General features: G+C 36.5%; 1 protein-coding gene across 1 annotated transcript in view; it reads left to right on the top strand.

The window, feature by feature from the left end:
• The window catches only part of LOC145679779 (uncharacterized), a 177,942-nt gene extending 167,698 nt beyond the window's left edge, over window positions 1-10,244 (top strand). The window contains exon 17 of the mRNA XM_081750334.1: window positions 7,010-10,244. Coding sequence (XP_081606460.1) covers window positions 7,010-7,125 — 116 coding nt within the window. The 3' untranslated portion in view covers window positions 7,126-10,244. The remainder of the gene's footprint in view (window positions 1-7,009) is intronic.
• Window positions 10,245-22,711: the final 12,467 nt, after the last annotated feature.

The raw sequence follows: 22,711 nt of genomic DNA, 5'->3' as shown, positions 1-22,711 counted from the left end.
ATAGAAAAAGAAAATTTATTTTAGGAAGCCTATTTATTTGACTTCTTTATATGTGTAAATTAAAGGTACGGACCACTATACGGAGCTTTCTCGCTTTAATTTCTTAAAGTAAAACATGTTATGCTGCAGTTATTAGACCTACTGAAACATTTATTAAATACGAACACAATCATGTTTTAGGAAAACTTCGTTCGGAGAAAAATCGGCCTCAAAAGTAAACTACCGTTTGCGGACTTTCTAACGATAAATAGCATGGGTTGTAATTGAGCATATAGTAAATAGTATTAATAATAAAAAAGGAAACTACTCTTTTGAACAGTTTCCTGGCTTGCGCGAACATTGTAGACTTATTAATGACATATAGTGAAAATCGTCGTCGTAGTTGTTTTTTTTTTTTTTTTTAAATCAAATTTCTTATTCGATTTTTCACGATCACCATATTTCCTTCCCTCCTATCGTCGCTCGAAAATAAAGATAGAAAAGATCGAAGAAGAACTAAGATCAGTCTTAGACTATTATCCAGTAGTATATTAGGCTAATAAAATAGCAACTATGCGTATCTAGTTACGTAAATGAGAGTAACAAAGTTGATGGTGAATAAGTATCAACGGCATAGGCAGGAAGCTGACTCGGCTCAAGTCCTCTCCCTTTAGTATAGTGATATCGAAATTGATTCTGCTCTCATGTACAGTTCAATTTGTGATTCTTTTATGTAGACATGGGGATACAATGGCTCAGTGCTAGAGCGCTTACCTCTGGTGTGTGGGTCCCTGGTTCTGTTTCCCACCAAATAAGAATGTGATGGACAACATCGTATTCGTGGGTTTTCTAGGGAGTACTTCTGTTTCCTCCCAATTTATCAATCCACCAATTCTTTCCTCATCATTCACTTGTTTTAATCATCGTCTCCCTTAGCCTGAAAGGCATAATCGTGGGACGTTAAACTGAAAGATTTGATTTGATTTATTTTATTTTATGTTACGACTTTTTATGTAGACAGTTTCTCACGAAACAAATCATTTCCCATAAGCTCTATTCTTAAACCTACAGAAAATTTCAGTTCTTATAGTGGTGTAGATAACAAAAGAATCGTGCAAATGGTGATACAAGCATCAAAATTGGCATGGTAATTCTCGAAAGATCTCTTATCAAATCTGCCAGATTGGCCACTTGAAATTCCAAGATGGCAGTTATTTTTCAATATGGCTGCCAAACTGGTTTATTTAAGTTGATTTTCCTTTAAAAATATAAATTTATTGGCCGATTCGAATGATCTTGGTGCTGATTTATATCTTTTTAAACATGAGAAGTTATTTTTTCTCTGTTTTGATTTACTAATGAATGTGTTTCTTGCATTCGAGCGCTTATTTTACTTATTTTTTTCTTTCTTTTTCTAGGTTGAATAAGCGATGATGCACCTTTTCTTAATTAAGTGATTGTCAGTTACCACAGATCACACTGGTGACATTACTGGCGAGTAATTCGGAACCACTGTATCAGATTAGTAAATGATAGTTATATTGCATGAGCAAATGTCCCAAGTGTTGCTTTAATCAGTTCCCAAATCAGCCGTGGAGGTAGCAAAACTGCAAAAAGTTAAAGTATAAAATTCAAAATGGAGATTGATACAGGACCTGCCAGCAAATCGTGCCACACTGACTGGGATAAGTGTTGTCTTTGTCAAAAGGCTGCTGAGGAGCATCTGAAATCTCCACATAAAAACCTTAATAAAAATGCGATGGTGATTACAAGAACTTGGCAAGAAATATTCCGCAGTTTCATTCAATTAATTACATGCCAATCAAGCTTGGTCCTGCAAGACTCGATAAAGGTGATGGAATAGAGGCAACTCTGAGGAGTAATAAGGCTCAGTATTATGAAAGTTGTAGGCTACTACTGTTTGGTAACACAAACCTAAACTGAGCTATGAAGAAATCAATGTTTTCTGTTCCTACAGGAATAAACCCAGCTAGCAAGATTGCTCGAAAGATTAGAATTCCCAAAGCAACAGAAAGTTTCCTGTGCGAAAAACAAAGCTCAGAAGGTGATTTAAGGTGCGCGATAACAATGAAATTAAATCAGAGACTCAATGAGTGTGCTAAGACACTTAATGACTGGAAACTTCTCGCAAAGTTAAGTGCAGGAGAAGCTGGGAGTTAAATCACCTGAAGTTCATGAAACTCGTCTGAAAGACAAGTAACTTTTCCGTATTCCTCAGCTGCAAGCCCATCATCAAGTGAGATATATGTTGCTGGTTTTTGAAAAGAATGTTGGCGAAGTCCTAGCACAGGCAACTAAGTACAGCGATGAAGTCCATCTGGCAAAGGCTTCAACATAAGTCACATTTCATTGGATCGTTTCAAGACGAATGCATTGAGCAGAGCACTCCACCCTTAATACTTCAATTTGTAATCATGATCGAGCATGGTGCAGACATTAAATCACAGCTTGAAGATGGAGCTTCGAAATCTGACTTTGCTTTGTCTCAGCTCTTACAGTACAACTGTATTGCTAATCCAAAAGTGGGAATACACACGCACAGACACTCTAAGGACCATGAGACATCTTTTCTATCTATGCCGATATGTCAGTATTTGCCAAGACGAGAAAAAGGCGCCTTATCGTTATGATGCATGAAAATGGTGTAAGCATCTCATACGACGGTCTTGGAAATATCTGCCCAACTAGGTGAAGCAGTAGTAGCTCAGTACGTGGAAGACAGAGTAGTATTTCCACCAGTCTTAAGAAAACAATTGTCTACGACTGCAGCAATAGATAGTACTGATCATAATCCAACATCAACAACGGCCAAAACGTCACTTCTTGGTACCAGTGTATCATCTTTCAATCCAAACGAAGACTACTCTGCTGAAAAGCGAGAGAAGTCAACACAGAACACAGTGAGAATCACACAACTTCCCGAAGCATATACAAATATTCGCCCAGCATACATTGCAAAGAATCCTGATTCTCCAAAACCAACAGTCCCATCATTGTCAGCTTCTGAATCAAGTAAGTCACACATGAAAGAATATGCATGGCTGGAAGAGATATCGAATATCAAAAATGAAGATAATGAAACTCCTATTATTTGGACTGCACACCACGCAGCGCAGAAAAGAAGTCAGTCATTTGAAGTAAGCATTACTTCATTGATGGCATTAATTCGATCTATAGCAACAATAAAATGTCATGGAGAAAGTTCGAGATACATTGAGTTCTCTAAATCCAGATCAGATTCCAGTCGTATCTGCTGATAAACTGCTGTGTGCTCTGGCAAAGCAGATTCAGTGGGAATGCCTGGAACTTGAAGAGAATAAGTTTGTGATTATGTTGGGGAGACTTCAAATAGAAATGGCTGCGATGAGGTCTGTTGGAACACTACTAAATGGCAATGGTTGGACCACAACTTAGAACGTGTTACTAAAAAAGTAAGTAAATAAATAAAATAAAATAAAATAAAAAATAAAAAGAATTACAATGGAAGAATCAAGTGCTTCAGCGCAAGACTTCCCTGCACAATACTCTGTAGGTGTGTGTGTGATTACCATTAATTTCCCTGATATACAAAAACTCACAGAGAGCATACTGTTCTTATAAATTCCTTGCCGCTGGCGCCAATCCCAGGGGCATAAGAAGGACATGTCCCCTCCAATCTTCAAACTGGGGCGACTGTCTTCCTCAATAATCCGATTTAAAATGTGTTTTTGGGAGAAAATGTGATGATTTGTGTCCGATTGCCACAAAGGAAAGTGAGATGAAATTGATGTCTTCCTAGAATAAACCTCAAAACTGCCTGCCTCTCAATGTTGAAGATAACTCTGCTCCCCTGATCCTCCACAGCATTATTTTTCAACTTCATAAATATTTTGAACATCGCCTAAAAAATTATGGGAACGGCCTTACCAGTCTCTTCCATGTTGAAGACAGATTTACGCCATTGTTCCTTATGTGAATGTTATTTCGCTCAATTACATACGGACTAATTGTAGATTATTCGTTTCATGTAAAATTACTTGTTTAATGTAACATTTGTAAGACTTCTACTTATCATTGTAAGAATGTAAATAGTACACATTTTATTAAATTTGTGTATATTTGGCTATTTTACCAACATCGAACTGAAGAATGGAATAAAAGCAATATAAATTGGCTGAATATTTTCATTAGTGTAGAAATCGGTATTAAGATAATAGAAATATAGCATATAGTTCACATTTTATGACACAAATTGACTTTTTCAAGTCAATTTGGCGGCCATGTTGAAAAATGGACGCCATCTTTGATTTTAGATGGCCAATCTGACAGATGTGACCAATAACGTTAAGAGAATTAGCACACCAAATTAGGTGCTTGTATCACCATTTTCACGATTCTCCTAAAAATGGCTTTTTATCTGCTCCATTATTATGTATTCTGCATTAAATACTGTAATAATACAGAATATACAATACAGAATATACAGTATAATTATACACTATATTTTTATAGTTACTGTATTTTTAATCTTTTTTAACTCTTTTTCGTTACAATACACATAAAAATTTACCTTCTGAGGGAACGAATAGAGACCATTAAAAAGAAAGTTGATGTTTAAATTTTATTATTATTGTTATTGCTAAGCGGTTAGCGTACGCGCCTTTGGTATGGGGGAGCCACGTTCGGTTCCTGGTGGGAGCTTATGTGATTCGGATCCCGCATTAAGCTGTCGGTCCACGTCTCATAGAGTATCGCTGCTCAACGGAAGCCAAGCTGAAAATCAAAACAAATCAAATTACATTATTATTATTATTATTATTATTATTATTATTATTATTATTATTATTATTATTATTATTATTATTATTTAGCTCCAGTTTTACAGTATTGTTAGCGTGCGTGACCTCGGTGTGCATGGTCCCTGGTTCTATCTGACCGGGAGCACTAAAAGTTACTGGTTTTGACCCAGCATCATGAGACAATTGGAAGCAACCTGAATTAAAAGGTAGCGAACTTCAAACCAGAAAGCGAGTAATAATGGCGCCTGGGAACCGATGTGATGCCACTCATCACCCATCATGAACCATCTGAACATGAACCATCTAGCTGGTCATAGTCTTTGATGGCTGTAGCGTGAGGAAGATTAATTTATTACTTCTTAGCAAATTTCATAGACATTTCAATGCCTCTATGTGCTCATTTCTATATACTGAAATAAAACACTAAACTTAGTGTTACAAAAGTCTTGAAGTATTCTCTGGGGGACTATGTGGTGTGTATGTAGGCGCATTTCTTCGTAAGAGCTATTTATTATTACTCTCCATGATATATTTTGGCATTGCCCCTGATCAGTATTGCACTAATTATTGCATTTGGGAAGTTCGTAATTATTATATATTGACGCTGTTAAGAGCTTTTTCCTTTCAAATCTATACTATTACACTATATAAATGCCTCACTCGTCAACATAAATGACATATTACTATACTAGAAACAACAACAACAACAAAAAATGATCAGTAAACTCTCTTGCCATGAAAATAAATAATAAGAAAGGATTTTAAAAATGTATCCTAAGAGAAGTTAAAGAGAGTTCAAACCTTTTTTGGAAAAATGAAGTATTTTAGATCAGGAGGATAAAACTTAGGATATGAGCTTCTCATTAAAATGGCTAAACTTTGTTTCAGCGATTTAAGAAAATTCCGCTCTTAAATAGGGAAAAGAGAGCCAATTCTATCATACAAATTTCAACTCTTTCAAATTTCGAAAACTGCCAAATGTAAGGATTCGTTCACGTTAGAGAAGTGGAATTCGAAATATAAACTCTTAATTAAACATAAGGGAATACATGTTTCGATAAGTTAGCTTCTAATAGGGAAACGGAACAATTTCTATAATACTTTGTGTTCTAATTTCCGATTCTTTATACAGAAAAAACTTAATGTGAGCATTCGTTAAAGTTAGAGATAAGAAGTATGGTACACGAACTTCTAATTACAATTGATAAAAAACTTGTTTCAGCCTTTTCGAAACTTAGGCTCCTAAAGGATGCAATTTCTACTATAAAATTTACGATTCTTTATTCTAAAAATGCTTAATGTGAGTATTCGCTTAATTTGAAGCATGAAGTTCGATATATAAACGAATAATGGAAAATTAGTAAGTATATATCGTAGCGTTTCCGACACTTCCGCTTCTAAAAGGGAAAAAAGGGTAAATTTTTAGGACTAGCTCAGGAGAGTAATGCTCCCGGAAGTAGGATTCCCGGTAGGAAGTAGGAAAACACAGTTCTGATTGGTTGGCGTTATCTATGTCTTGCCACGTTGCATTCAAATAGCAGAATCCAGACGATTATTCTTGTCGGTCCTCGTGGCCGAGTGGGCTAGTGCTATATGCTACTAACGAAAGTCTCTTTTGGCGTGAGTTCAAACCCGGCCCGAGGAAAGTTTTTTTAAACATTTTTATAACACTTTTCAAATTAAAATAATACGAAAATAATACTCAAAAATGTGATTTACTTACCTTTGTGCAGATAAGTAGTAGTAGTAGTAGTAGGAACGTTTTAGAAATCCCGCAGGGCTCGTTTTGTTGCCCTTGTACTCCATGATATAAGGCTCGTTTTGTTCCCCTTGTACTAAATGATATAGATTTTGTGACCAACTTAAAACAACTGACTAGGATAGCGCGTAAAACAGCTGGCTAGAGTAGCGCGCGAAAAACGTACTTCCGGGAGTATTACTCTCCCGAGCGGGTCGTAAATTTTTACAATATTTAAATTTTCGGTCTTATATTAATTTAAACCTTATTCTTTCTGTGTTAAAAAGAGTCACTACTAATTAGTCCCATTATAAGCATTCATATGCTTCAACAATCATGTTTAAATAAACACCTAACAGAGAAACTCAATTTCGAGGGCAGGGCCATCATTTACTACCCGTGGGTACATCTCTGACCGGATCAAATCTTTAAAAAAAAATATATACGTTGTATTGATATTTCAAGTACGTTAACTTTCTGTTTTATTTTTCAGTTTCCATCGGAGGCGTATTTGGGTTTTTCGTTGGTGCCAGTTTGATGAGTGTTGTGGAAGTAATTTATTTTCTTTTTCTGAGACCTCTTTTTCTGTTGTGTAAAACCAAACAATGATAATGAGCAGGTACATATTTTGAATGTAAGTTCCGATTCATATACATTGCTCAAATTGATTTTATATCTACACTTACGATGTAGGTTTCTACTCGTGCATGATCAGTCATTTTAGAACAAAGTAAGTTTAGTATTAGGTCGTTCATTTAGCATATTTTGAGTATTTAATAAAATTAAACCGTTTTTCACACTTGTGTAGGAAATTATTCGTTTTTCAAAAATTTTGGAAACACATCATTATTTGCATAATTATTTCTAAATGTTAGTTCAGAATAATTGGCGGGTGGGTGTGTAAGGTGCGTTAAGTCAAAAATGAATATTTTAGAGAAATCACATTTGAAAGTTCTGACATAAATCCAAAATCCGGTTTTGAGAAAATTATTAGCTGTTGTAGTTCTTCATGTTAATAAGACCGTTTTTGGGATTTATGTCTGAAACCCAAAACCGGATTTTTGGACTTATATCTGAACTTTCAAATGAGACTTCTATAGAACACTAACTTTTCACTTAACGCACTTCACACAAACATCCGACAATTATTGACAGAACTTATTAAATCTTAAATCTAGCTTTACTGTTAGTAAAAAATAGTTGTTATACACTGATTGACTTATGTATCTGTTGCTAGAAAGATGTTTGTTTGGTGCTTTTACCACAGCCCACAACTGAATTCGGCAAAGTATGAAGGTAGGCAATCAATTGTGGAGACAATTTCTGTATAACTTTGATGATGTCAGTACTCTCCTGTACTGATAGAGCAGTTATTTAATGTGAACCTGTGTGTACCGCATCTTCTCGAGAATTACGTTAAATAGCTGTAATACATGGAATACCGAATCAAGATATATTAATTTCTTCATCAATATTTTTCACAAAAGCTATGAATCCCAGAAACGTCAAGCGCACTGTCTCATTGAGCACCACCAAAGAATAGGAAATATTGTAATCTAACTAACACATATGAAGTTTCAATATATGTTTATGTCACTTCGTAATATGGTGCCAGATCAACGCCCTACAAAATGTAAATTAAATATTGTGTGTAAAATTTTTTCCATCAAAATTTCTAAATTTACTCTGGATAGATCAAACTTTAACTCACCTTCAATATACACTCTGTGATCAAAAGTATCCGGACACTCCCAAAACATACGTTTTTCATATTAGGTGCATTGTGCTGCCACCTACTGCCAGGTACTCATTATCAGCGACCTCAGTAGTCATTAGACATCGCGAGAAAGCAGAATGGGGCGCTCCGCGGAACTCACGGACTTCGAACGTGGTCAGGTGATTGAGTGTCACTTGTGTCAGAAGTCTGTACGCGAGGTTTCCACACTCCTAAACATCCCTAGGTCCACTGTGTCTGATGTGATAGTGAAGTAGAAACGTAAAGGGACACGCACAGCACAAAAGCGTACAGGCCGACCTCGTCTGTTGACTGACAGAGACCGCCGACAGTTGAAGGGGGTCGTAAAGTGTAATCGGCAAACATCTATCCAGATCATCACACAGGAATTCCAAACTGCATCAGGATCCACTCCAAGTTCTATGACAGTTAGGTGTGAGGTGAGAAAACTTGGATTTCATGGTCGAGCGGCTGCTCATAAGCCACACATCACGCAGGTAAATGCCAAACGACGCCTCGCTTGGTGTAAGGAGCGTAAACATTGGACAATTGAACAGTGGAAAAACGTTGTGTGGAGAGGTACACAATGTGGTGATCCAATGGCAGGGTGTGGGTATGGCGAATGCTCGGTGAACGTCATCTATCAGCGTGTGTAGTGCCAACAATAAAATTCGGAGGTGGTGGTGTTATGGTGTGGCAATGTTTCTCTTGCACCCCTTGTTGTTTTGCGTGGCACTCTCACAATACAGGCCTACATTGATGTTTTAAGCACCTTCTTGCTTCTCACTGTTAAAGAGCAATTAGGAGATGTCGATTGCATCTTTCAACACTATCGAGCAACTGTTCATACTGCACGGCTTGTGGCGGAGTGATTACACGACCATAACATTCCTGTAATGGACTGGCCTGCACAGAGTCTTGACTTGAATCCTATAGAACACCTTTAGGGTGTTTTCGAACGCCGACTTCGTGCCAGGCCTCACCGACCTACATCGATACCTCTCCTCAGTTCAGCACTCCGTGAAGAATGGGGATTGCCATTCTCCAAGAAACCTTCCAGCAGCTGATTGAAAGTATGCCTGCGAGAGTGGAAGCTGTCATCAAGGGTAAGGGTAAGCCAACACCATATTGAATTCCAGCAGTACCGATGGAGGGCGCCACGAACTTGTAAGTCATTTTCAGCCAGGTGTCCGGATACTTTTGATCCCATAGTGTATATTTGATTTTGTCAAACAATAATTTCCTGAAATTTATATCTGGGCGTAGCATTGTTCAGGTAGTATTGATATCTATTGTACTTATGAACAACATTGTGCTATTATACGCAAATGTAACAACTACATTTAAGAATACCTATCAGATGCTTGACGTTGATTACTGAGATTTGAAATGAATGTCGTTCTAGTGTATCATATATCAATACAACAATAAATGAATATCATGTCTGCTACATGTGAAAATTCTCATGTTTCTATTAGAGTTATATCACAAGAAATGATTTTCAATAATTATTTTTATTTATCAACAACATGTTATTTACAATTTACTTTAAAAGAAATAATACCAAACGTGCTTCTGAACCCTTGATAATATAAAAGCAAACTTGTTGAGGAACATTTAAATACCAGCAAATAATAACAGACATCAAAACAAACTTTTGTTGAACAAACTGAAATAATTTATTTAAAGTGTTGCATATTACTCACTCAATAAATTTTTCCACATTGTAAAGGAACATTAAAGTATTTTATCGAAGGATTTTTTTCTCTTTTACTGTCTTAGGTGTATTACTATTAAGCAAAATGCTAGTATTATTATTATAGTCCTATTTAAAACAACAGGTACGCATAGTTATGAAAATATAATCATATAATTTGCCTAGCATTGTACACAAAGAAATATAGAAAAAAAATTTAAACAAATATGACTCTCACCTGTTCATATTTATATCCAGATTTAACTGTGAAGCTATTTTGTACAGGAACCAATAAAAAAAAACATGACTAAGATTTTCGATTAAAGTCGACCTGGGCCCATATTTAAATCACAATTCTCATCTAGTTAGAATGAGAAAGAAAGCTCTGATTTCCAATTGAAGAATTCAAACTTGGGATCTTCATCTTATATTTTAGGCTAGGTGCATGAAGTAGATGAATAAAAACTAGAATATTTTACACATTGTTACCTCTATTTCCTTTGTTATATAGCATGTTGTTCATGAAGGTACAAAAAATAAGTAGGTCAAAATAACAAAATAATAAAGAATTTTGGAAATATTCCAATCAATATAGTATAGATTATTCAACTGGTCGCTTCACAAATCCATAAATAGACCTATAATTCTACTTACATACGCAAATAAAATGAATTTGAAATATGTGTTTCGTAAAGCCTTTTTTGCCCAAAAGGATGAATCTCATAATTCATATTTAATTTTTACATTCAGACAAATATTATTTTTATGTCTATGAACTAGGATTTTATGTATTATGTTGGTAATTGCTGTGTACAATAGAATATTTTAATGTAATTTAAAAATTATGCACTTCCTCGTGTTTCATTGGAGTTTATACAGAATAGATATACAATCCTGTTTATCGACTTTTTAAATGAATAAATATTTTGAAATAAAGTAATGTCTTAGAAGATGACCATATGTCCTAAAATTCAGAATTAAAACCTACCCAAATTCGACCACAAATTACCCCAAGCAACTTTAGCAGCGTGAAAAGAGAAGTTAGAGTTTGCAGACAGAGGGAACATAGTAGTCGGATTGGAGTATACAACTTCAAAGAGGGTAGGATGTAAATACCAAACCTTTATTTGCCACAATCCCATCACGATACTTTTATTTAACCTTTAGAGGGAAAAGCTGTGTTAGGTTAATTCTAAAACAGAAACCTACCAACAGTAAAAACTGAAGTAAAAATCAATTCTGGAAATTCTTTTGCAGACACTCTTTCATTCTGGGTTAAATGCTTTCAATATAGCCCTGTTCCTTGGAGATTATAGCACTATATTGATTTTCAAGCAGACAATTAGTGAAATTTAAAAGCAATTACAGCAATTATAATGCGAATCGTTTCTTTTCAGAAGATGAAGAAAACAGATGCCAATGACATTTATCTTATTACATTATACTGGGATCATCTAATTATTATTGTCTTTGCACCTCATGAGTCGAAAAGCACTTGCATATCATGTCTGAAGTCAATACATACAAAAGACTCTTCAAAAGTTTATGTATTAAGGTTATGAAAGACAGTATACAATAATGGTCCTTCTTGAATGGCAACGGAGTTCCAACGGCCTTACTTGAACTGTATTCCTATTATATGCATGGGAAATAATGTGGAAAAAATAACAGAAACATACAAACGATTTCGTGTTAAAGTAATGGAACAAAATTGTGAGATTGCTGTTCTATCTGTAGCTAATATTTGTAACAAATTATCGGTTATTCGTGAAGTAGATCAATTGTCAATTCAGAGAAAGAGATGGAAATAGTCCTACTTTATTTTCGTTTCGAATCAAGATTTCTCTGACGAGTTTATGCAATATGAGTAGAGTGGTGGCACTTGGGTTTGTTTTTTGAACTACTGCGCAAGCTAAAAGTATTCCAGTTCCGATTCATGTTCCGACTCATGTTCCAACTCAAGTTCCAGTACCTATTCGTTCCGGTTCCGGCTATGAATACCACTGGACCATGCATGCGCAGAAACATTACCGTTCGAATTACACACAAAAGCAAGACTATGAACATAGCAGCGGCGGCTGGTACTATATGTTGCATGGTTGTGCAACCGGATATTTTTTTAATACTAAAAATATTTTTAAGTATTAAAGTAGTGTATCAGTAAAAAATAAACCTCTGCTTTTGAGCGCAAAACAGTGTTGATGCATTTGTGAAAAAAGTCAACTAAAAAACGGAAAGAAAGAGAGAGATTTACATTTCCGGTGGCAGCGAACGTTGCCACTGGAAGCAGTAACATTGAGCATATGGCAGCAAGCTCCTATCTCTTAACATGGGGAAGTGGATTTATTCTTGCATCGCTCCTATCTTCCCGTATACCTCTCATGCGGTTGCCTTTCTTCCGCAACTGGTCAGCTTCTGTAGTAGTTGCGAATTCCTCCGCTTAGCAGCGCTTGACTCAATTGATAGGGTGAGGGAGATACAGACGCTCGGAAGAAAGAAGTTATTCACAAAACATAAACTCGCAAAGAACAAGTCTGGTGGTAGCAGAACGGATCCAGGCTGAAAGTTTGGGGGGCGGTCGTTCGAAGTCAATAGATTTTATTTAACATTTATAATACAAAAGTGAAAATTCTTGGGATAAGATTTATTTAAAAAAAACTATTCTGGGGGGGGGTCGATCGAGTCTCGAAGAAGAAAATGTCTTACTACTGGTCTAATTCCTAGCTCTGTGTCTTTCGTGCACATGATTCCGTGTTCGATTTCCGGCGGAGAGCATAAATTAATATCAAATCATTCACTTCCAATACTCATCTGTCTTCTTTAGCCTAATTTGCTGAAATGTTAAACTATTTTTTTTTTTTCATTTTCGAAGTAAAACATCTTAGATTTTATGCATCTTTACAGACAAAAATACGTGGTTTCTGAAAATGGACTTTTTGTACCGTATATTTATACAAAGAAATGCTAACAAAATGCATATTGTCGGAGCAGCATTTCAGATTTCAATGAAGTCATAGAAAAATTTGAAGCCCAAAAGATCGAAGAAAGACCTTCCATTCTAAAATAATGCATAGTTTACATAATTAAATAATTTTATTTAACCGTGTGCATGCAATTTTCTTGCTTTTTTTTATTCTTTTCGGATTAACGCCATCATTCATGGCTTACAGCACATACTATATATTCTATTTATCTCGTGTTCAATGACATGAGTGTAGAGGTTTTGTATATAAATAGTGTATAAACGTACATTGATAGTAGTTGTTTGAAAAAAAAGGAAATAGCTTATATATTAAATCAATATTAGAGAAATACTTTAATCAATAATATACAAATAGAGTTTAAAAGACTTTCCTCTTCATAGTTCCTGATTTTTTTTGGATAACACTCAAGAATGCTGGGGGAGGGGAACACTTGCGCGTACCTACACACCTTTGATATTGCAACATTGCAACCGGGGTTTGTACAGACTACGAGCCGCTACTGGAACATAGTAGAACGACAACGACACTGCCGGTAATTTTTTCAACCATTATAACATCAGTATCATTTGTGGGACCTTGAATAAAGAGTTGAGAAAAAGACTCATAAAATGCTTCGTGTGGAGTGTTCTACTATATGGGGCGGAAACGTGGACATTACGTAAAGGTGATGAAAATCGATTGGAAGCCTTCGAAATGTGGGTGTGGAGAAGAATGGAAAGAATTAGTTGGGTCGAGCGGAAAACGAATGAGAGAGTGTTAGAAATGGTGGGTGAGAAAAGAACACTTTTAAATAGTATTAGGAAGAGGAAGAGAAACTGGTTGGGACATTGCCTAAGAAGAGATTGTATCATGAGGGACGTCCTAGAAGGTATGGTGGCGGGAAAGAGAGGGAGGGGCGATACGCGAAGACAAAGAGGTTAGCGAAGGACCGTGGAGCATGGAAGCTTCTCAGCTGCGGCAAGTGACCTGCCAATAAAAGCAGAATACCTATGATAATGATGATGATGATAACATCAGGGTTGTACTCGTTCTCTTTTACGAGCACTTTTTCGATGTAAAAAAGATTATGGCAACATAGTAGAGCAGAGATTAAAAACTAACAATAGCATTTAACAATATTGTGCAGTCGCCCCTTGTCGGTCTGAGAGCTCAGATGATGTGTTAATAATTGATGTGTTTGGGGATGTCAGATCCGACAAGTTGCGCCCAGGATTTGTAAATATAGAACTTAACAAAACATGAGGTACGGGATCTAACCTGGGTTGCATTTAAATGAAATCCAACACGTACAAAAGAAACAGACTGTGATGTTAAAGGGGGTGAAAAGGGGCAAGAAGGGAGTAACTTTCGGGATAGGTTAATCTACTCGCACTTACTTGCAGGTCTGATCGTTGTCCTCTCCTCGATTCCTCCAACGGGCCGACGTCCGTCCATCCCTCTGTTTGGCTGGCTGGTCGTTCAAGTAACAAAAGTAAAGAGTCGGGGAAACCCGGACTGAGTAACCAACTTCGCGAAGACCGCAACTTTAGACAAACTTATAACTTCTTCTTAAAAAGCAATACATCGTCGTTGAATCAAAGGTGCTCTCTAAGATAGAGCAAGGCTATCAATCGTCAATTTCAAATGTAGCTAGCGGTCTACCTTCTATCTCGTCCCTCGCTCCATGTCGACTGTCCCTTCCGATAGTCTCTCAATCCATTTTGTCTGGAGTTCTTTCCGGGTTCATATCCTCGGTTATTCACTCTGATTTGCGTTTCGATGGAAAAAATGCATGCTCGTAGATTAACCAAGGTAAGGTGATGATAGGAATGCGGACGGGGAAGCAATCTGTTATTTTATTAATTGAAAAATTACAACGTAAGAAATGAATGACAGACAGCAAAGGCAAATGAACTTAGAAAAACAAGTCGATAAGTGATTTAATTTGAAACGAATGATGATGCTTTTGACTGAGATGTTCTTTTAAAATAAAATGTCCCATTGTTCAAAATAAGAAACTTTTCCATATGTCCAAATACACATATCTTCACATCCCCTCCCTGAAATCAAAGTCCCGAATGAAAACATTTCGGAGACAAACAAAAAAAATCACTTTTTAGAATTTCTGTTAAAAAAAAAACAAGCATCTTTGTAGTTTCATTCAGTCTTCATGATAAAAACACAGCAGCAAATATAGTCTGAAAAGAATCATATGATAAGAAATGATGAGTACAGCAGAAATGTTCACACACTAACACAGTTGAGAGCAGAACAGTCCATGCCAAATGACGTAAGCACAGCAAGGTCGATGTTGTAAACACAGCATCTCTAAGCATAAAATGTAGGTCTGGAAATCACAGGTACAATGTCCTTACACATCACATAACTGGAAAGTTCATTCAGTACAAGTAGATTATAGGAGTAGGGTAGACAGGTATATGATAGTAACATCACAAAATTTAGGGGATACAGTCAATGACTGCCCAAAACACGTAAGATATGAGAATAGGGACAATAATTGGATAAAATGATGGAATGAATAAAAATCGACGAAAGATCAGGGAAAAAAAAACAAAAGTAATAACTAAACCATAATCCATACGTATATATCTATATATAGTAAATAAAACTCCAATTCCAATAAAATTGTAACTCTATAATCAAAATAATCATTACGCGGTAGAAGAAAAATTAATCTAGCTACCCATAGAAAGAACAGATAAAACAACACAAAAGAATGTTGATTTCAGGTTTTAGAAAAACGAATTGTGGAGAATTTAGTTCCACAATGTCCGACGTATTGGCAGAGTTATAGCCCTCTGCACTGGCTATTAAAACCTTAAAAGAAATCAACATGACAGACTATCACCAAACATATTCCTAAATCCCTAACTAATTATGCGCTAAAAGAAAAGAAACTTCTTTCTTCTTATATGAAAGTAAAAGTACGTATACCCACAGGAAAATGTGGAATCAAGTCAAATCTTCAAATATACAAAAATATACATCAAATAAGTACAAATCATCGTCATGAATAAATCCCAAGTCATCTTCATGATGAAATACACAAATTTATTATATACACTGCAGGCGATGAAAAATTGATCATTCCAAAAGATCACTAAAATCACACAAGAGGTTATAACAGTGTATATTCCTTTGAAAAGAATACATTGACTGAGTATATTCCCAATAACTAATAACAAATCGTAGGATCAAATCAAAAATCCAGGGAAAGAAAAAAAACTGCATTCTTCTTTACATCCACATTAATATCATAAAATGCATCTTGAAAAATGCAAAAAACGTAAGAATTCCTTCTTCATCACTATCATAACATAGATAGCAAACAAATATAAATTCATAGTTGCGTCTATCTCCCTAGTTTTCTTCTGCTAGACATAATGTATCAATAAGATGTTGATTAGATGACCAAGAAAAAGAACGTGTTCTACAAAGTTAACCAACAGTTCTAAGTGACTGAAAAAAAATGATGTCTATATGAGTACTCCTTTTTCTCCTTATCTTCGTTGTAATTGTTATTGCCGGCAAGACTTAGAAATACAAACAAACCAAAACAAATTCCATAATGGCATGGCCAGTGTCAAAACAAAATTCGTCACCAACTTCACAGATGTTCCTAATCCATCAAATCTTCCTTTGAGAACCGTCTTTTTTTCCTTCTTTTTTTAAAAAAAAAAAACTTCATTGCAAAGAAACAGCTTCCACTTCTTTTCCTTCTTCCAAGGGAAAATACACAGGTAAAAGACGCTGATAGAGATCCCAATTCTCCTTGTCGAAAATACACAATACAATACGGTCTACGTTATCCACATGATCCTCTAAAAATTTTCGTGTACTCAACAATGCAATTCTAGCAGCAGGTTCCTTAGGGAAATGAAATGCACCAGCAGCGATGCAAGGAAAAGCCACAGTTGAAAACTGATTTTTCAACACAAAATCAAAACAATTGTTATAACAATTCTCCAAAGTCTTCTTGTTCGCATCTCTGGGACCACACGTCAATAATACATAATCAGCGGGGAGATTATAGCCTGGAGCAATCTTCACTTGTCCTGGTTTTAAAGAACGTATTTTCTCACAATCTTTACGAAATTCTTCTCCTGCAGCTTCTTGGATACTTCTATCTGCTCCTCCTAATGGAATAAGTAATTCATTCGTGGGATTGACAACGGCGTCAGCTTTAATCATAGCGACATCTCCTCGAAAAACACTGATTTTCTTGTTGATTGCAGAATTGGCACCAAACTTCGGTTTCAAACTGGAACAATTCTTCCCTGTTTCAGCCCAAGTAGGTAATTGGTTGGCAATCACAACTTCACGAAGATTCACAGATGGAATATTTTCTTCTTTTTCTATCATGTTCAACGCAGGATTAAAAATAATATTTTCTTTCTCTCTCTTATTTCTTCCTTCCTGTTCTTCGGCACAGCAGGCATTCGCAGTAGCATCCTCGACAACGTCTTGTATATCCAAGTCAACATCATCTTCTTCTTCCTCTCCCTCGTTTTCCTTCTCCTGTCTCTCGTAGTACTTCTTCAATCTTTGTACTGCAATCGAATCAACCTTGAATCTTCCTCGTGCAGTCTTGAACTTAACAAAATAGGAATTTGGGTGGTCAATATCCTGAATGATTCCTGGACCAAAATAACGTCCACTGAAAGCTCTGGTGGATCCTTTCTTCATGGTGCTGTCCAAAATCCATGCCTTGTCTCCGACTTTGAAATTGGGTTTCGAATGACGTTTGTCATAAAATTTCGCTGCCGTCTTATGTCTCTGGAACCATTTATCATGGGCTTTGTCTCGTATTTCTCCAAGTTGCTGTAAACGTTCAGCATTGTCCTGAAATTGACAAGGGGTGTCCAAAATTGCTTCGTGTAGCATTCTACATCTGAATCCATGCAAAAGTTCAAAAGGGCTGTATCCAGAGGATAAATTAACAGTTAAATTGTGGGCTAACACAATAGATGGCAGCAGTTCGACCCATTTTCCTTGATCTTTATTACACAACGCAGATTTCAGTCTCTGTTCAATGTTTCGGATAGCTATCTCAGCAGTCCCGTTAGCGTAATGAGCTTGAACATTTACAAATCGAATCTTAGCTCCAATCATTGCACACAACTCCTTGAATAGGTTACTTGTAAAACATGGACCTTTGTCTGTGACTAATTCTTTGAAAATACCGTATTTCAAAATTACATTTTCATAAAGAAAACTACTTACAGAAGACGCTGTTATATCTGCTAATGAACCACAGATAGTATACCGAGTAGCTGCATCGACTACGACAATCAAATACTTGTGTCTCAAAATATTACTCGAGGAGTACACCCCTCCAATGTCTACAAAAATGCGATAGAAGGGCGGCACTTGAGGATACGTTTGCAATGTACCATAAGCAGAACCAGGTTTATTTTTGCTGGACTGACAAATTAAACATTCTTTGCATTTCTGATAGATATATTGTTTCATATTAGGAAAATACACAGATTTCACTAAAAGATCATATGTCTTAGAAAAGCCTCCGTGACTTGAACCAATGGCAGAAGTATGAGCCGCATCAAAAACTTTATAGCGTAATGAAACAGGTACAGCAACTAAAAATTTCATACCACTAGATGTTTTTTGTTTTCTATACAAGATTCCTTCTTTAACCGTGAAATAAAATGCCTGTCTTTCAATTTTGGGATTTTTCTTTTCCTTGTTTTCTAACCAATCAAAAATATCCTTATAAAACGGGTCCTTCATTTGTTCATCTCTGAGAGAAGGCTCGTCACTTAGCATATTGTTACACTCTGTAACAGTGGAAGAAAATACTCGAGGGTCTTCCTCATTTTGTTGCTCATCAGAAATGTCCCTGGGGGCACGAGAAAAACGTGAAAGTGCATCGGCTTCTATGTTAGATACCCCAGATATGTGTGTCACAGTAAAGTTATACTGTTCAATAAAACTAAGCCACCTAGCAAATTTGCCTACATTTTTCGTCTGCTTTAAGAACAAAAGACTCTTACAATCGGTTTTCAAAAAAAAATGACGTCCTAGTAAAAAATAACGAAAGGATCTAAAGGCATATATGATACTCAAAAGTTCAAGTTCATAAGGGTGTCTAGACTTCTAGCTTTTATTTAAGCTACGGCTACAATAAGCAATGGGTGCTAACTCTGGGTCATCTGGAGAGGATATAGGTTGTTTGAGCACGGCAGCCAGACCGCGAGTTGATGCATCACAGAACAAGTATACAGGGTGTTTCGGATTATAATGCATCAAATATGGCGATTTTATGATAAGATCTTTAATTTTCTCAAAAGCATCTTGTTGTTTTTGTGTCCACTTAAACGGTACATCCTTTCTGAGAAGTGAATTCAAAGGTTCCGCAATTTCAGAAAAATTAGGTAAGAATCGTCTTACAAAGCTAGCTAATCCTAGAAAACTTTTCACATGTTTTTTCGTCTTCGGACGTTCATAATTACTAATGGAGTCAGTTATTTTCTTGGAAATTCGCAAGCCATCGTACGAAATATCGTGTCCCAAAACTGTTAATGAAAAATAAGCCAATTTCGTTTTTTCTGGTGCAAGTTTAAGACCACGTTCTCTAATTCGTTGAAATAACTTCTTGGTGAGGTTGATAACATCCTCAAAAGTATTCCCACCCCAGAAAAAATCATCAAGGTACCCGAAAATTTGTTCAGATTCTAATCCTTCCAATGTCATTTTCACTAATCTGTTTAAACCAGCGGAACTAGTGATAAGGCCTTGGGGAAGTGCTGTAAAACAAAAAGAACCAGCTCCTGGGATTGAAAAGGCAGTGACGTGTTGGTATTCTTCCACGATTTTCACTTGAAAAAAACCACTGAGCAAGTCCGAGCAGCACAGGTAGCGACACTTACTAAGACGCGAAAGAATGTCTTCTATCGACGGTACAGGAAAACTGTCTGGTGCAATGTGTAAATTGATCGCTCTACAATCCAAACAAAATCTATAAGATCCAGACTTCTTTTTCACGAGAAGAATAGGCGAGTTATAACTCGAGATGCACCTCCTAATAACCTTTTGTTTGAGCAAAGTATCAATCTGTTTTTTAACTTCTTCTCTTAAATGGAAGGGGATAGGAAACTGATTGGTGTGAACTGGGACGTTATCTAGCATTTTAATTTCATGTACGTAGCCCTTGGCCACTCCAAAATCATCCTCTGACCAAGAAAAACAATCCTTATACTCCTCTATAACAGAATAAAACATTTGCTTCTGATCGTCCGAAAGTTGAGGGTTAATGTCCACACGCTTGACATCAAAACCAGCAGGAAAGTTATCGTTGTCTTGTTTACTGGCTAAACCATGATTTTGAACACTATCTGTATCATTTGGATAATATGCACCCGGCCTAATGTCAATGGCTTCACCTAAATGAAGATTTTTCTCTAAACACAACTTTTTGTTGGTTGGATTGACTACTCTAATGACAGGATTAACAGGATCCACTCTAGATTCATTAACAAAAATTTCGGCTTTAGAACAGATTTTTTCATTGGGTTGCAAAACATTTTTAATTCCCACTAAATCATTAATTTTTCGAACAGGTACTGAAACACTGGAATTTGGTGGCAAAGTAACAGATTTCGCCGTTATGAAATACGCTTGCATAAGGTTCGCTGTTTGTTCAGAAATTGTGCCTATAGCATGACTTTCAGGTAAAGCGTGATCAGTAGGCTTCCCAAACCTAACTATGTGAACTACGTGAATATCCTGGTTAATAGTGACATGTTGAGGAAGTAACCAATCATTTCCCAACAAAACAGAAGATGCAAATTTGTCAACAACTCTAAAAGTATGCGTAAATGAATAGCCGTCAATTTTGAACTTCAGCACAGCTAACGTGTTAGCTTCAAGTCCTTTACCCGAGATGCCACGGATAATAGTACGTCTTTTAACGAGTCTAGTGTTGGGAGGAAGGAGCTCTCTAGTACAAATTGAAATTTGACTCCCAGAGTCCAACAACGCTTTATACTCTTTATTTCCAATAGTAATTTTGATACAAGGCAGAATCCTATCCCTAACAATAGGCGTAGTAATCGTGTGGGTCTTAAAAACAGGTCTTTCACTATTCCCTGAACTATTTCCACTATGTAAAACATTACAATTATTACTTCTCCTGACTTGCGCCATGTTGCACTCTAATGCTTTGGCCGGACAGTGTATTTTATTATTCGCGGGAGACGTACTATGATTCTGTTTGCACTTGTTCTGTTCGTTCTTAACCATAACAGAGGTATTCGTCGCAGAGCCCATTCTATCATGCATATTATTATTATTCTCGGCACTTTTACATTCAGAGGAACAAAAAGAAAAAAAAGAGTTACATTTCTGTTGATGAGACGGAATAGAATCTACAGACTGTTGATCACTGCATTCTTTCTCAGCGGATAAGATATCATAATGCAAACGTGCAAGCATTTCTTTTTTTTCCCGTTGTTCTTCGAGAGGAAATGAAACATGAGAATTATCGCGCAATGAAACATCAGCTATCTTAGCGATAAATTCCGGTGTACTAAACTGCAAGACTTGTTCTTTCGAATTAGATTTAATGAGCGTCTTGTAATTTACTATTAACTCAGCTGACTGTTCTTGTAATAAAAACTCACATAACGCATCAACAGATGGAAACAATTTGTTGCATGTAAGCTTAAAATACTGAGGCAATAACCCTTCAATAAGGAAATTAATTTGTTGTTGAATAGGCATGGCTTTATCAAAACTAAGTATGAGATCTAGCTTCTCATAAATATATGTCATAATAGGTTCCCCTTCTTTTTGATCTCTAGAACGAATGGTGTGTTCCGTCACCTTCTTAACCACAAAACCACCAAATAATGTGATCATTCGTCTCTTTATGTCTACATACGACAAGTTCACAAATTCGTCTGTCCTACTTAAAGCTAGAAACCACGCTAAGGCTCCGTCCCTTAACAGATATGGAAGCAAATGACGCTTCTTTACTGCATTGAATTCATAAATGACGCAGTAAGATTCGAAATACTCAAAAAAACGAATGACGTCTTCCCCATACTTGCCGTGAAAAAATGTGGGGCGCACAATAGAATCTAGAGACGTAAGTCGAGCTTGTGCCATAATGCTAGTATTCACCATTTTCTCTAAATATCTCTAAATAATATAACTAAAAGCACACAAAACAAAATAACACAACAAATTGAGAGGGTGGAGGGAGGGTGGCAAAACAAATAGAATTTCATCAAATTCTAACGGTGGGCGGCAAACAAACTAATGCAAAATAAATCGAGGGTCGCAGATATGTGTGCATCCACACAAGTTAAAACCACATCTCCGCCATGTGCAGTCGCCCCTTGTCGGTCTGAGAGCTCAGATGATGTGTTAATAATTGATGTGTTTCGGGATGTCAGATCCGACAAGTTGCGCCCAGGATTTGTAAATATAGAACTTAACAAAACATGAGGTACGGGATCTAACCTGGGTTGCATTTAAATGAAATCCAACACGTACAAAAGAAACAGACTGTGATGTTAAAGGGGGTGAAAAGGGGCAAGAAGGGAGTAACTTTCGGGATAGGTTAATCTACTCGCACTTACTTGCAGGTCTGATCGTTGTCCTCTCCTCGATTCCTCCAACGGGCCGACGTCCGTCCATCCCTCTGTTTGGCTGGCTGGTCGTTCAAGTAACAAAAGTAAAGAGTCGGGGAAACCCGGACTGAGTAACCAACTTCGCGAAGACCGCAACTTTAGACAAACTTATAACTTCTTCTTAAAA

The sequence above is a fragment of the Thermobia domestica genome, chromosome 2 (genome assembly GCF_964235325.1).
Source record: "Thermobia domestica chromosome 2, izTheDome1.hap1.1, whole genome shotgun sequence".
Classification (NCBI taxonomy): Eukaryota; Metazoa; Arthropoda; class Insecta; order Zygentoma; family Lepismatidae; genus Thermobia; species Thermobia domestica.
The sequence above is the reverse complement of the archived record's forward strand: the minus strand, read 5'-3'. Positions and strand labels throughout refer to the sequence as shown.